The sequence below is a fragment of the Chionomys nivalis genome, chromosome 23 (genome assembly GCF_950005125.1).
Source record: "Chionomys nivalis chromosome 23, mChiNiv1.1, whole genome shotgun sequence".
In the NCBI taxonomy this organism is placed as follows: domain Eukaryota; kingdom Metazoa; phylum Chordata; class Mammalia; order Rodentia; family Cricetidae; genus Chionomys; species Chionomys nivalis.
In genome coordinates this window covers 6,105,797-6,119,368 of record NC_080108.1, presented here as the reverse complement: position 1 = coordinate 6,119,368, position 13,572 = coordinate 6,105,797, and the positions used below count along the sequence as shown (strand labels likewise).

At 44.8% G+C, this 13,572-nt stretch overlaps 1 protein-coding gene across 1 annotated transcript in view; it reads left to right on the top strand.

Moving 5' to 3' along the window:
* Ccdc81 (coiled-coil domain containing 81) overlaps window positions 1-13,572 on the top strand; it is a 28,335-nt gene that overhangs the window by 14,233 nt on the left and 530 nt on the right. The window contains exons 7-16 of the mRNA XM_057756565.1: window positions 270-349; window positions 1,000-1,121; window positions 2,086-2,209; window positions 3,660-3,750; window positions 4,176-4,322; window positions 5,709-5,813; window positions 6,263-6,435; window positions 7,802-7,880; window positions 8,045-8,265; window positions 10,895-11,020. Coding sequence (XP_057612548.1) covers window positions 270-349; window positions 1,000-1,121; window positions 2,086-2,209; window positions 3,660-3,750; window positions 4,176-4,322; window positions 5,709-5,813; window positions 6,263-6,435; window positions 7,802-7,880; window positions 8,045-8,265; window positions 10,895-11,020 — 1,268 coding nt within the window. The remainder of the gene's footprint in view (window positions 1-269; window positions 350-999; window positions 1,122-2,085; window positions 2,210-3,659; window positions 3,751-4,175; window positions 4,323-5,708; window positions 5,814-6,262; window positions 6,436-7,801; window positions 7,881-8,044; window positions 8,266-10,894; window positions 11,021-13,572) is intronic.

The following is a 13,572-nucleotide window of genomic DNA, read 5'->3' as shown; positions in this document are numbered from 1 at the left end:
AGTCCGAGCTGTGCTCATTTCCCCGTGGTTTCTGGTTGTTTGCTCATTTTCTAACGGTGCGTAGAAGTCGTTTCAACTCTTAGGGCAATTTTCAAAACAGGCGACATGGGCTGAGAAAAGGCAGCGTCTGTGGAACTGCTCTTCAGTGGCCCAGGCTAATGTGGATGAAGGCGGTCACGCCTTACGGGACTTGGAGGCAGCCTGCATGTCTTGGTCTGTGTGGGGCCGGGGCCCGCAGCTCAGGCTCGATCTTTATCTCTGTCCTCCAGAGGCCTGGCACCATGGACTCAGTGCTGTCGAGCAGAGAGGGCTTTGGAAAGCGTCCCAACAGCGCGCTGGCCTTTCCAAGGTGAGTGTTTTGCTCTGGGGCTAACCCAGGCACCTGTTCTCCATGCTTATAGGACAGTATTTGTTTTCCAAACTAATTTCTTGCTTCTCTCTCCTTGCCCGTCTCACCCCCTTTTTCCCTTCTCCCTCTCTACCATCTCTGTATAAGCACCAAGAGTTTATTGCACATACCACCAGCCCAGCCCTTCACAAACTGTCTCTTTATAGGTCCTTATTTTTATGTAGGGAGAGGATGAGGAAATGGAGAGGAGAAAGGAGATGGTTATTTGGGGGTGCACTCTATCAGGCTATGATGTCTTGACTTCAAGCTGACAAACATCTCCCACTGATGTAGAAAGGACAGAAAGCTCAGGCTGAAACCAAAGGAAAAAAATTTAAGTTGAGGTGTGCAAGCAATTTCTTTATATCAAGTTCTTTCGGGGGCCCACGGTACAAGAGTATGTGTTTTGGGTAGGCTCCCAGATCTGTCTCCCAGAGAGGGGATTCATGCTCCTTATTTCACAAGACAAACCTTGCACCCACTTGAAAGAAGCAGGCTTGTTGTGAAGTCAGAGAGGTGGTGGGTTGGTGGGTGGCTTCCCAGAGCTGAGAGTTCACACAGTCGCCTGGTCAGGACCTGTGCAGAAGACAGACCTCTTGATTCCTTCTTAGGATTGAGCACAAAGAGACAGAGAATAAACCAGCCATGGAGGTCATTGCCGAGGAAGGTGGAGAGAACAGACCAAGGAAGATCAAGTTGAAAGACCCGTCAGACAAAGAAGAAGGAGCCAGGGGTAGGCCAGTGGTTTGTGGGCACCGTCTGTTCCTCTTGACTCTTAGGAACAGGGTGGTGTCACTTAGGAACTCATATGCTCAAAGTAAATGAAGCTAGTGTCTTAGTTACGTTCCTTGTTGCCATGAAAAAACTTCTGACGAGCAGTGATTTAAGGGGGGAAGTTTGCTCTGGCCTGTGATTGGGTCCCAGGGGCTAAGCACAGCAGAGTGGGAGGCCAGCTGGTCACAAAGTGTCTGGAGCCATGAAGCAGAGAGTGACCAGGAAGTGGAGCCCCCCTGTAAAACCTCAAGGCTCACCTTCAGTGACTCATTTTCTTAAAGGTTCTTCACCTTCTCAAACAGCGTCACCCACTGGGGACCGAGTGTCCAAATACAGGAGTCTGTGGGGGACATTTGACATTCAAACCACAACTTCTAGATTCACAAGTAGCCACTGTATTTTTTTCTTTTTCTTACAAACGCTTTTTATTCTCAGAACCCTGTATTTTGTCTTAACCCACACCCAGCCTCTTACACTACCATCTGTTTGGTGGCCGTCTTCCTGTTCTTTTTTTTTTTTAAATATTTATTTATTTATTATATATACAATATTCTGTCTGTGTGTCTGCCTGCAGGCCAGAAGAGGGCACCAGACCTCATTACAGATGGTTTTGAGCCACCATGTGGTTGCTGGGAATTGAACTCAGGACCTTTGGAAGAACAGACAATGCTCTTAACCTCTGAGCCATCTCTCCAGCCCCCCGTCTTCCTGTTCTTGACCAGTTCCTGATAAATATCACAAATGCATGAGGTGAACTCTAGGGCATACTCTGTCTCAACAGATTAAGAGATACTAAAGAAAAGCACCTATCTTAAAGGAAACTTTTCCGTGGTCAGAACTGTCAGATTTTGTGTCTACTTAGCTCTCTATTTAGCTGTTTGAAAACCAAAGAGACTGTCACTTGCATTTGTTATTTATTCTAGAGATCTCGTCACCCAAGAAACGCCGTGATAGGCAATCCATCTCTCCTGCCAAAGTGACAAGCGTGAGCCTGCTGGACAAGCTGGAGCGAAGCGGGAGTGGCGGGAACACTGTGACACCTGAAAAGTAAATTTTGTTTCTGTTGCAGTTCACTAAATACCACCTTGAAGTCTTCCCATGACACAGGACCTTAACAATCCTTTCGCTCCTTTATTAGGTGTGATTGAGAGCCTTCTATGTGGGAGGTGATGGGGACTGTAGAGGTGGCCAGGGCTTATAATCTAGAGGGAAATCGAGACACACACCAAGGGTAAGGTAGACTCGCTAAGAGGCACGGAGGTCACTCAGCCGAGGGAGAGGTAGGGCAGAGGTAATTCCACCTGCCTGCCTGCCTTCACAGCCGACTTCCCAGCTCTGCAGGCATCGTTGATTTCTGAGTGCTGAGGAATCACATGGCAATTTTATATTGACATCGAATGGAATGTGAGTTTGCCACGCAGGCCCGGCAAGCACACCAGTGTTTCTGACATTTGCTTTTTGCTGTCTTCCTGTGTATCCTGCAACGATTCTTTGGGCAAGTTCTCTGTCTCGTAGGAGGGTTATTCTTCTTACTGAACAAGTGGGTTAGGATTGTGTTGACAATTCTTGGTTCTTAGTTTCTTTTTCCTCCACATTTTAATGAAATTTTTCTATTTTCTCCTGTTTGAGGTCCCAAAGAAACATCTGAGTTGTTCCTTTCTGTAGCTTTTGATTTGTGATTTAATACTCAATTTCTTCCACGCATAGCATTTATGATTATTACAGAGTATACTTAGTTATTACCAGCTGACTGTCCCCATCAGAATAATATACCCGTGAGGCTAGGGACCTGTGTGTGTATGGGTTTTGTTTGCACTGTGTTCCTGCATCTAGAACAACCACACAGCAAACAGGCATTATATTTTCATGAAATGAGTGAATTTATCCCCATTTCACAGAAGTGGTAACAAGATTTCCAAGATGGCATAGTTTGTCCATGTCATCTGCCAGCAAGCCACAAAAAGAAGTCAAACCCGGCTCTGACACCGAGTACACGTTCTTGACTTGGAAGCATGGTCTATTCGAAAGGAAACCATTGAGATACTTTTTTTCTGTATTTTTAAGACAGGATCTCTCTGTTGTGCAACCCTGGCTGTCCTGCTCTGGCTCTGTAGATCAGGCTAACAGAGATCTACCTGCCTCTGCCTTAGGAGCCACCACGCCCAGTCCTTTTTTTCTTTATTTTATGATTATATTTGTCTCTAAAATTATCACTCTCCTGGAGCTGGAGGGATATGTCCTAGGTTAGGAGCACTTAACATTCCTCCAGAGGTCCTGTCTTCTATTCCCAGCCCCCATAACCAGTGACTCACGGTTGTCTGTAACTCCAACTCCAGAGGATTCAAGCCTCTCTTCTGTCACGTGTACACACCTACACACACACACACATACACACACACATACACACCTTCACATAATATAATGAATCTTTAATATGATCACTGTTTCAGAGGCCAGATTTTTTTAAAGGCTAATTTGTGTTCCGTTGTCTTTGAAGCGTACCATCTCCAAGTTGTCAGAGAAATGACAATGAGAAGCCCAGGACATCTCCCGCCCCCGTGTGCCAGGATCATAATAAGGCAGGACAGGTACAGTGCCTTCGACTGCCTCAAACCCAGGCAGACTCATCCTCGGATTTTTGTTTCTCCAAATCTCCAAAGGAGTATTCTCTGGGAATCACTCCTCCTTAACATACTCTATGGGCATACTCTAGTGTCTGCACTGAAATTTGCCTGTTAGCCAAGAGCTCCTACTTAAGAAAAAGGGGCTAGGAATCCCTTGTAATCTTCAGCTCTTCTGGGAGTTGAGTAGATCCTTTTTATCACTTGGGAGATTTACTTTGTAAACTTCCTTTTGCTAATTGTGTATTAGAGAATATATTTCAGCAATCTATTCTTTTATGAAACGTGTTTCTTGACATACCCAGTCTTAGGAAGGCTTGCGAAGGGAATAAAGTAAATGAAGACAAAAAAATAAACACAGTGTATGATTTGTCCTGAAATCTGAACGGTAGGAAATGTGCTACGTGTGTTTGCAACGAGCGCAGAGGAATTTCCCTCTGTACTATGGAGACGAGAGGAGGAGGAGAGAAATGGAGGACGAGCGGCTCATGCAGCAGTACCAAATTCTGAAAGACCAGGAGGCTTTCTTCAAAAACCAGGTAGCCTTACGCCTTATTGGCAGAGGGTTTGCGGTGGGACAGCGGACCACGGGATGCCATTCTTAGACCCAAATGCTTGCACTGTAACACATTTAATCATTCATTTGCGGCAGGGCTAAAGCAGGTGGTGTGTGGGTTGGTTTCATGGCAACTTGATACAAAACTGGGGTCATTAGGGAAAAGTGATTTTTAATGGAGAGCATACCTCCATGAGATTTGTCCACAGGGCAAGTCTATACTGCTTGTTCTCAATGAATGAATGATATGGGAGGGTCCAGCTCACGGGAGGCAGTGCCAGCCCGGGCTGGTGGTCCTGCGCTGTATAAGGCAGACTGAGCAACTGTGGAGGGTAAGCTAGTAAGCAGGGTTCCTCCGTGGCCTCTGCTCTGTTCCTTCCTGCATTCAGTTCCCGTCCCAACTTCCCTCAGCGATGGAGAATGACTTGAGAGTTGAATTGAGCTCATCTCCCTCCCTCCCCCAAATTGATTTGGTCAAAATGTTTTATCACAACAGAAACCCCAACTAAGACAGGTGGTGTCCAAGTTTTCATTGGTGAATTTCCCTGTATGTATTACGGATCGTCCCCTCAACCCTCAGGACTGTGTTTTAAAGGTGAAAATGGGCCAGGCATAGCTGTGCACAACTTTAAGCTCAGGAGGCCGAGGTAGACAGATCTCTGTGAGTTTGAGGCCAGCCTGATCTACACAAATTTATTTCCAGGCTAGTCAGGGATGCATTGTAACAACTTGTATCAAAAAAAAAAAAAAGTGAAAATGATGGATTTATTTATTTATTTGATTTTGATAAAATATAAATCTGGTCAAATCTTATACCTTTTAAAGTCACAGCCTACCTCAAAAAAGGTGGAGGGGACACAGAATTGCCTTTATACTTTGTCTATGTGGATTTCTCTGGTTTCCAATAATGATGCTGTTACTGTGTTCTGTATTTGTAGTAGAAGTCCACAGTTCCTTTTTACTATAGTTATAGTGATGGTGTCCAGAGTCCGAGAATTGGGAAAATAAAAATCTCACCTCATGTCTGCAAGGACTTCAGAAAGTGCCATTGCATCCAGACAGGTTTCTGTTTCGGTTGGAAGATATTAATGACAGAAGTGAATTCACGGAGTATGTGAATTATATATATATATTTCATTAATATAGAATTAAGGCTCTTTGTTTTGTTATTTTAAGATAGGGTTTCCTTGTGTAACAGCGCTGGCTGTCCTGGAACTCGATTTGTAGGTCAGGCTGCCCTTGAACTACAGAGATCTGTCTGACTCTGCTGGGATTAAAGGTGTGCACCACCACGACCTGGCAGAATAAAGGGTTTTAAAGATTGTATTTTATTATTAAATTAAAAATTGAAAAAACTACCTGTTTATAGGTGAAAAGTATGGCTGCCAGGGAGCAGAATCAGAAAAACGCTGCCTATAATCTCGGAGTTGCTGAAGCCATAAGGAGTCACAAGAATGAGAAACCCGAGTTTTACGTGAGTACTGATAGCGTATAAGCAACACTAACTGATAGTGTACAACCGACACTTAACTTAAGCAATGCCTTTTCTTAGACAATTGGTTCTCAATCTCTAATTTTTCTTTTGTAGTCTTTTTTCTTGTTTCTTTTTGACAGGGTTTCCTCTGTGTAACCGTCAAGGCCGTCCTGGAACTCACTTGGTAAACCAAGCTGGCCTTGAACTCACAGAGATCCGCCCGACTCTGCCTCTCAAGTGCTGGGATTAAAGGCGTGCACCACTACCACCTGTTGTTGTTGTTGGTTTTTTTTTTTTGTGTGTGTGTTTTCAAGATAGGTTTTTTTCTGTATAACAGTCTTGGGGGTCGGGCAAAGGTTAGAAACTAAGTCATACTTTGATTTTAGTTTGTGTCATAGATTTACTTCTTGGTATGTAAGAGTAAGAGAATCTCTTGTGTCTCATTTCAGAAATCCTTCCTGTTTGACAAACGACCTCTTAGTCCCGAGATTAACGCTTTTAAGCAAGGGGAATATTCCCAGAGTCTCCTGAAACAAATGGAAAGCAAACGGGAGAAGGAAATAAAGCAAAGACAAAACAGGGAGCTGATGGATCGCTTGGAACAAGTGCAGCTCACAGAGGAGTGAGTTCACCACGTGCGCCTGGGAAGACGGACGTCTTGTGTGAAGCTAATTTCTATGTGGGATTGAAGAAGCATTCAGAATTCCATGAATACCTCCATAGCCAAGGGAAAAAACAAACCCAAAAAGCAGCCAGTTTCACAGGAATAGCTGCATCACAAAGAGAAAGCCACCATTTCTTTAGTTTCAGCAATAACTGAAACTCTAAGAGCAAGCACTGGCATGATAGGACAGCATTTCTTTTTTTTTTTTTTTTTTTTTTTTTTTTGGTTTTTCGAGACAGGGTTTCTCTGTAGCTTTGGAGCCTGTCCTGGAACTCCCTTTGTAGCCCAGGCTGGCCTCGAACTCCCAGAGACCCGTCTGCCTCTGCCTCCCGAGTGCTGGGATTAAAGGCGTGCGCCACCACCGCCCGATAGGACAGCATTTCTGTACTGTTTATGAGCACCGGTACTTCCCGGTAGATTCAGGAAGGAACGTATCTTGAGCAGGCATTATTGCCAACTGTGAGATGCTCAAGTGACCTCCTGGCAAAGATGAGTCTTATTCTAAGCACATAGCTTGTTCCAGCAAACCTGAGGGCATAGACACAGGGGACACTAGAACCAGGAGCTGAGAAGCAGGGCGGATCCATTTTCCCCGCTTGCCCCACAGCTTTTTACGTGGCACCACCTCTAGTTCACTTTGAGCTTGGAGACTCGGAGTCTCAAGTCTAAATTTTCAGGAAGCAGAAAGTTATTGTTCAGGTTGGGCTGTCTGAGGCCCTGGATAGGGCCAAGGCCCTGAAATTCCTAACTGCCTTAGGAGCTCCTACTTTTGCTGCTGAAGCCAGGACAATCATTGTGTGGAATGAGCAGAGACTGCCACCACAAACAATAAGCTAGTTTCTGCGCCCCTAAGAATATACTGCCCTAAGATTTATCTGCTCTACTATATGAATTTCATTAATCACTCAGGTTCTTGGCAGGTTTCATATGATGACTGTACAATGAGAGGGTAGATTACTTTTCTAAGGAAGAACTACATATTGAATCTACTTATAGGCATGGCTTTATCCAGACTTAAAAAGTATTGTGTGTGTGTGTGTGTGTGTGTGCGTGGGAGGGTGCCTGCCATATTCATCCCATATGGGTGATATGGCCCCCCTTCTTCTTATACCTGTCCTGTCTGCCCTGTGTTCAACACAGTATCCAGCAACCTGTAGACTTGAATTCCTTTTTCTTATAACGAGAGTTCTCAGAATGAATGATGAGCTTTCATGCATCCCGTACCCGTTCCTATTAATACGGAACATGCTTCGATGATGCTAACTTGTGTTGCTGTATTCAAACTGTAAAATGACTCTCACCTTCTCTGTGTCTTAAACACCAGACTGGCTGCACAGAGAGCCCAATACCTAAAAGAGAAGATGGAAGAAACGCAGTTTTACAAGAGAGCGTTGGATGCACAGGTAGGAAGACGGTGACCATTACGGTAAGACTATACACCGCATCAACACAGTCCTATAAATAAGCACACACGTTATTCCTTTGGTAGGTTTCAAGGCTTTGTTCGTCCCTGTAAGCCTCGGTGTTGGTATCTTACTAATTGCCCATTGTCTGCTGCCCATTCCAGGTGAAGAACAAACCCTCCCAGCTGCCCATGTTTGAGCCGGATTCTGCTGAGCCCATCTTTGGTAAGAACGAGGGCGAGATGAAGACTGAAAAGCGAAGGCGAGAGCAGAGTTGCATGAAGCACCAGATGGAGGCGGCTGCCAGCCTCAAGAGGAATGCCATTCTGAACCAGCTGGTGGAGCAGAGGCGAGACCTGCAGATGCTTCAGAGGACGCAGCGAGAGTAAGGAGAGCCCGGGTCTGCCTTCCCTCTCCTTTCGTCACCTGCTTCCTCTCCCCCAACTCTTTCTTTCTTTGTAACAATAGTGGAGAATAAATGTAGCTAAGGTATTGAGGACTTATGCAAGCCATTATTCTAAATTTGTTATGTATTTCACTCAGTTTTATACTATAATTCATTCAATGAAGAAAATGTTATTAAATAAAAAATGTGCTCTCTCTTCATCTCCACTTTTCTTTCAAGCCCCAACTCCACATTCCCTTATATCACAGTATAATTTCCCCTCCTTCTCCTCCTTCTTCTTCTTTTCCTCCTTCTCCTTTTCTCCTCTTTCTTCTCCTCGGTCTCTGGTTTTTGAGACAAGGTTTCTCTCTGTAGCCCTGAGTATCCCGGAACACGCTTTGTAGACCAGGCTGGCCTTGAACTCATAGATCTGTCTGCTTCTGCCTCCTGAGTGCTGGGGATTAAGGTGTACACAACTACTCTCACCAACAGCATAACTTTTTAAAAGAATCATAACATCATCACTATCCATTGGTTGTATTAAATGAGCCAGAGATACGCTGCTCCACTCATAAATGGTGATCCTTCCCCAAGTTCTCAGTGTGTTCTGCTTCTATCATGAAGTGATGGCGTAGGTGGAAGGATGGGCAAAGGAATTCTCTCAGGGCCTTGACTTCAAAGTTCAAACATCAGACACTTGATTTCTTAGAATATCCAGGTGGTCACCTGACTGGTGGAGACAGTTTAAGGGTCGCACTAACGCTCAGTCTCACAACACCTCGTGTTTTCTTCCTAGCCCTCCATCATCAATTTCCTACTTCCTGCCTCCACCGAGACTGTCATAGGAAACTAGTCCTTTCTTTCTAAATGTCCATCAATCCTTATGATGAGCCCAAATTATCATCCAAAAAGGCTTCTGGCCAAGGAATCTGCTATTTTTGGAAGGTAGTTGTATTTATAAAAAGTCATATTATTAAATTTTTATAAATATTAGAAATGGCCCCAGTGGGATCGTTTATGGATCTGTTAGGCTCCGTGCTGGGTTGGCTAGACGCGAGTCAGTCACAGACTGAAGGACACAATGGTAGTGGGTGTGACTGTTGATAGAGGGTGGGGGAGTAGTTAAATTGTGACGTTTATTCTGTTAGAATCATGATCTGTATTACACATTTCCCTATTTTGATAAAAAAACAAAGTCACATCTAATCTGTACAAGGATAAGAGCCTTGCCTTGATATATATCAAATTTCTAAAATCGTGACCTATTTCCATATCCAGTGATAGGCACGGTTGTCCCAAGCCCAACAAGTACACCTCTACCTAGGTTGCCATGAACCTCCCCCTCCTTTTTAATTTTTTTTTTTTCTTTTTGGTTTTTCGAGACAGGGTTTCTCTGTGGCTTTGGAGCCTGTCCTGGAACTAGCTCTTGTAGACCAGGCTGGTCTTGAACTCACAGAGATTCACCTGCCTCTGCCTCCCAAGTGCTGGGATTAAAGGCTTGCGCCACCACCGCCCGGCTCCTCCTTTTTAATTTTTAAAATGATTTATTTTTCTTTTATGTGCATTGGTGTTTTGCTTGCATGCATGTCTGTGTGAGGCTGTTGGATCCTCTGAAACTGGAGTTACAGATAGTTGTGAGCTACCATGTGGGTGCTGGGAATTGAACTAGGGCCCTCTCTAGCCATCTCTCAAGCCCCATGAGCCATCTTTCCAGCCCCTCGTGATCCCTTCTTTGAACTTGAACTTCAGCTTCTCATTTGGGGCTCCAGACCACGTCTCAGATGCATTCTGATTGGTTGGCATGTTTGTGTCACTGTGTTAACTGAGTGATATAGCACAGGTTACATACTTTGGAGGGCACTTGTTTTCTTTCTCTACTAGGGCTAATACAAGTATCTCCCTTCTGATGGTCCAGACTTAAATGACTCCTGAAAATAGCTTAGCCTGGTGCTAGCTTTGTTCTCTTCCTGGGCGACACACCCTTCGTCCAGCATTCCCGTCAGGGCTGGGTAGTTCTGCCTCCGTTTTTCTTACAAGTCATTCCCTACCTCTTCTCATTTCTCTTCCTCTTCTCCTTTCTGCACTCCACTTTGTACCATAAAATACCTGTTGCCCCCAAGTGTGATAGCGCACTTCTGTGCTCCCAGCATGCTGGAGGCTGAGACGGGAGGACCCAGAATTCAAGGCTACCCTGAACTACACACAGAGACCTTCCCTCCAAAGTGGGGAAACCCCCAAAGAACCAGATGTGTAGTTGATTGTTGACAGCTGAGAGGCTGGGGAGAAACACAGGGCAGGGAATCCATTTGGGATGGTTCTTCAGATGAGCCAAATTAGCTTCAAAGGACATTAGTGGCCTTGGAAGCTGAATTTGTTAATTGGAATAGGACTTAAGTTCTGCTAATTTAAATCAGGGTGCAGGATGAAAGATCTTAGAGCCATCCATTATCTGACAGCTTGCGGTTTCACTGTGGTTTTTCCAGCACCCCTGTTTCTGCACATTCTAAAGGCTCCTGAACAGGACCAGAATGCTTTTTGTCTAATTTATTATAAAAGAAGTAGGGCACCCAGGGTGGTCCCGGTCCTTCCCAGCATTGTAAATGGAGTAAGGCTGTGCCTTTCTCTCCAGGCACTTGGCAGACAGAGCTGCGGAGCTGGATCGGGTGAACAGGATCAACCAGTGTTTGCAGGAGGACTGGAACAGGAGTCTGTTCATGAAGAAGCAGCGGGACCTGGAGGAGAAGGCCTTTGAGCGGTAAGACCTCATGGGAACCAGGTCTCTCTGGTTGTAAGAACCTTGCTAGTCAATCAGCTCCGAGTTTTCTGTCCTCTAACTCAGTAATTCTCAACCTTTCTAATGCTGCGGCCCTTTAATGCCGTTCTTCACATGATCACAAAATTCTTTCGTTGCTAATTCATCACTGTAATTTTGCTAACTGTTATGAATTGTGATGTAAGTATCTGGTATGCAGGAGATCTGCTTGCTGTGTGGCTCCCAGGTTGAGAACCACTGTTAGTCTAACCCTAGGATGGTCGAGGCTTTGAGTACCATCAGTTGATTAGTGTGGCCCTCTACAGCATTCTCTGGGAAGAACAAATCTGGTTAGTGGGAAACGCTGCTGCGATTGATTAGCAATGTCTTTGATGAGCAAGGGGCTGGAAAACACTGTGCTGGATGTGCTGATCTTTGCTTCTGCCCTGGTGGTTCCACTTTGCTGAGGGTTGCAACTCTCTCTGGATAGGGCTGCTTTGAAGCAGGATGAGTTCTGCTCTGATCACTTCCAAGCTTAATGGACTTTTTTTTTTTTTTTTTGAGACAAGTATTGCTATTTAGTCTAGCTGGACTGGAACTTGCTCTGTAGACCCGACTGGCCTCAAACTCATAGATTCATCTGCCTCTGCCTCCTGTACACTACCATGCCTGACCTTCATGGATGGATAGGAAAGACTGACCATGGGAAGAATGAGCTACACACAGTGGTGCAGGGCCCCTCTCCAGCTGTGTATTTACTGTTTGAATCTGCCGTTTAGAGTTAGCACGAACTGTGGGAAGGCTGCTAATGCCAGTCATACTTTTTAACTTGTAAACTGTGAATGTAAATAATTGCCTGACCCAGCTAGCACCGAGGTTTTAGGGGTAAAAAAAAATATAAAAATATGGAAAACTATTATACTTTGAAAACCATGGAAATCCTTTAGAAATTTAAGGTGTGATTTTAGAAAATGAAAAAAGATTTCCTAAAACGTTAAGATTCCAATGAAACCAAGTCAGATTATCAGATAATACAGTCAGATTATCAGGACCAAACATAGCAAAAAACAGTTTACGTGGCTACTTTTCCACTACTGTTTAAGATTTTATTTTTTATTCGTGTGTGTGTGTGTATAAATATATATACATATGTACCTGAGGAGGTCAGAATAGAGGGTCAGAGTCCCTGGAGTTGGGGTTCCAGGCAACTGTGAGCCACTTTTGGTTCTGAGACCTTAACTCAGGTGCAAGAACAGCAAACACTCTTAACTGATCTCTCCAGTCTTGACTTTAAAACAACAACAACAACAAAAAGATTTATTTATTATATGTATAAGTTTTTCCCCTCCATATGTGTCTACACCGCTTGTGTGCTTGGTTCCCAAGGAGGCCAGAAGAAGGGTGTAGGATCTCCTGGACCTGGAGTTACAGACAGTTGTGAGCCACCACGTGGGTGCTGGGAATCAAACCTGGGTCCTCTGGAAGAGCTTCCAGTGCTCTTAACCACTGAGCCATCTCTCCAGCTCCAGCATTATTGTCCTTTAAGCATGGCTCTTCATCTTCACCCTTTCTTTTAAGAGTTTCTTGAAAGGCATGTCTCATCTGATTTTCTATTGGTGGAGCTCATTTGTAAGAAAGAAAGTATGAGGGATAGCATGGTGGTCCCGAGCCACAGGCGAAGTGTGTCTATTTGATCTAGAGAAGAGGAAGAGGGTTGAAGTTGGTGAGTTCAAACTATTTCTTTCAGTCTTGTGGAAAACCAGGGAGAAGCAGTGAGGTGTACACCAGCAAGATTTTGCCTGGATCCAGAGAGACGGCTTGGCCAACATGACGATAGCCGATAGGGGAGTCACAGGAAATAATTGTGAACTCAAGTTAGCGAATGGGTGACCCAGGGCAGGCTGTGGTAGGCGGCAGTTCTTCTTCCTTCTTCAAAAGGTTAGCAAATACCCTCTCTCCAGCTCCTCATAATCCGGACTCAACTCTGAACTCAACTTCTCACTGGCTACTGGGATGGGGGTGGGGGGAAGAGGCAGGCAGCACTGACCCAGTCTTATGATTTTTACAGAATTCTGTGTCCCTACAGAAATGTTGATGAGTCACAAGAGCAAACTTGGGACTGACTTGCAGAACCAAGAACTTTCAAAATGGAGAATCAGTCATCGTAGTCCTTTATTTCTGCTTCCTGTTTGTTTTTTCCCCTTCTTTGTCTCTTCTTTCTTTCTGGGTGCTGAACTCTCCAAAAGCTCTGTCCTCTTGGGACTTTTCTAAGCAAGTAAACCCTTAGTTATCAGCAGGTGTTAGGAATTACCTGTCAGCCAGCAGCTTCGTCCAAAGCTTCGGGGCCACCTTAGAGGGTGGGCGTGGCCTTGGGCTTTATGTGTTTGCTGTTAGGCACCTATGACTAGGCATGAAGGAAGGGAATTTGCACAAAGCCTTTGATTTAGTGAAAAGGAGGAGGCCGCAGACGCCAGGATGTGGGATAGGCGGCAGATGGCAGGGCCAGGCAGCAGGTGACGGTAGGAATCTTGAAAGCAGAGATCGGGCATCACTTT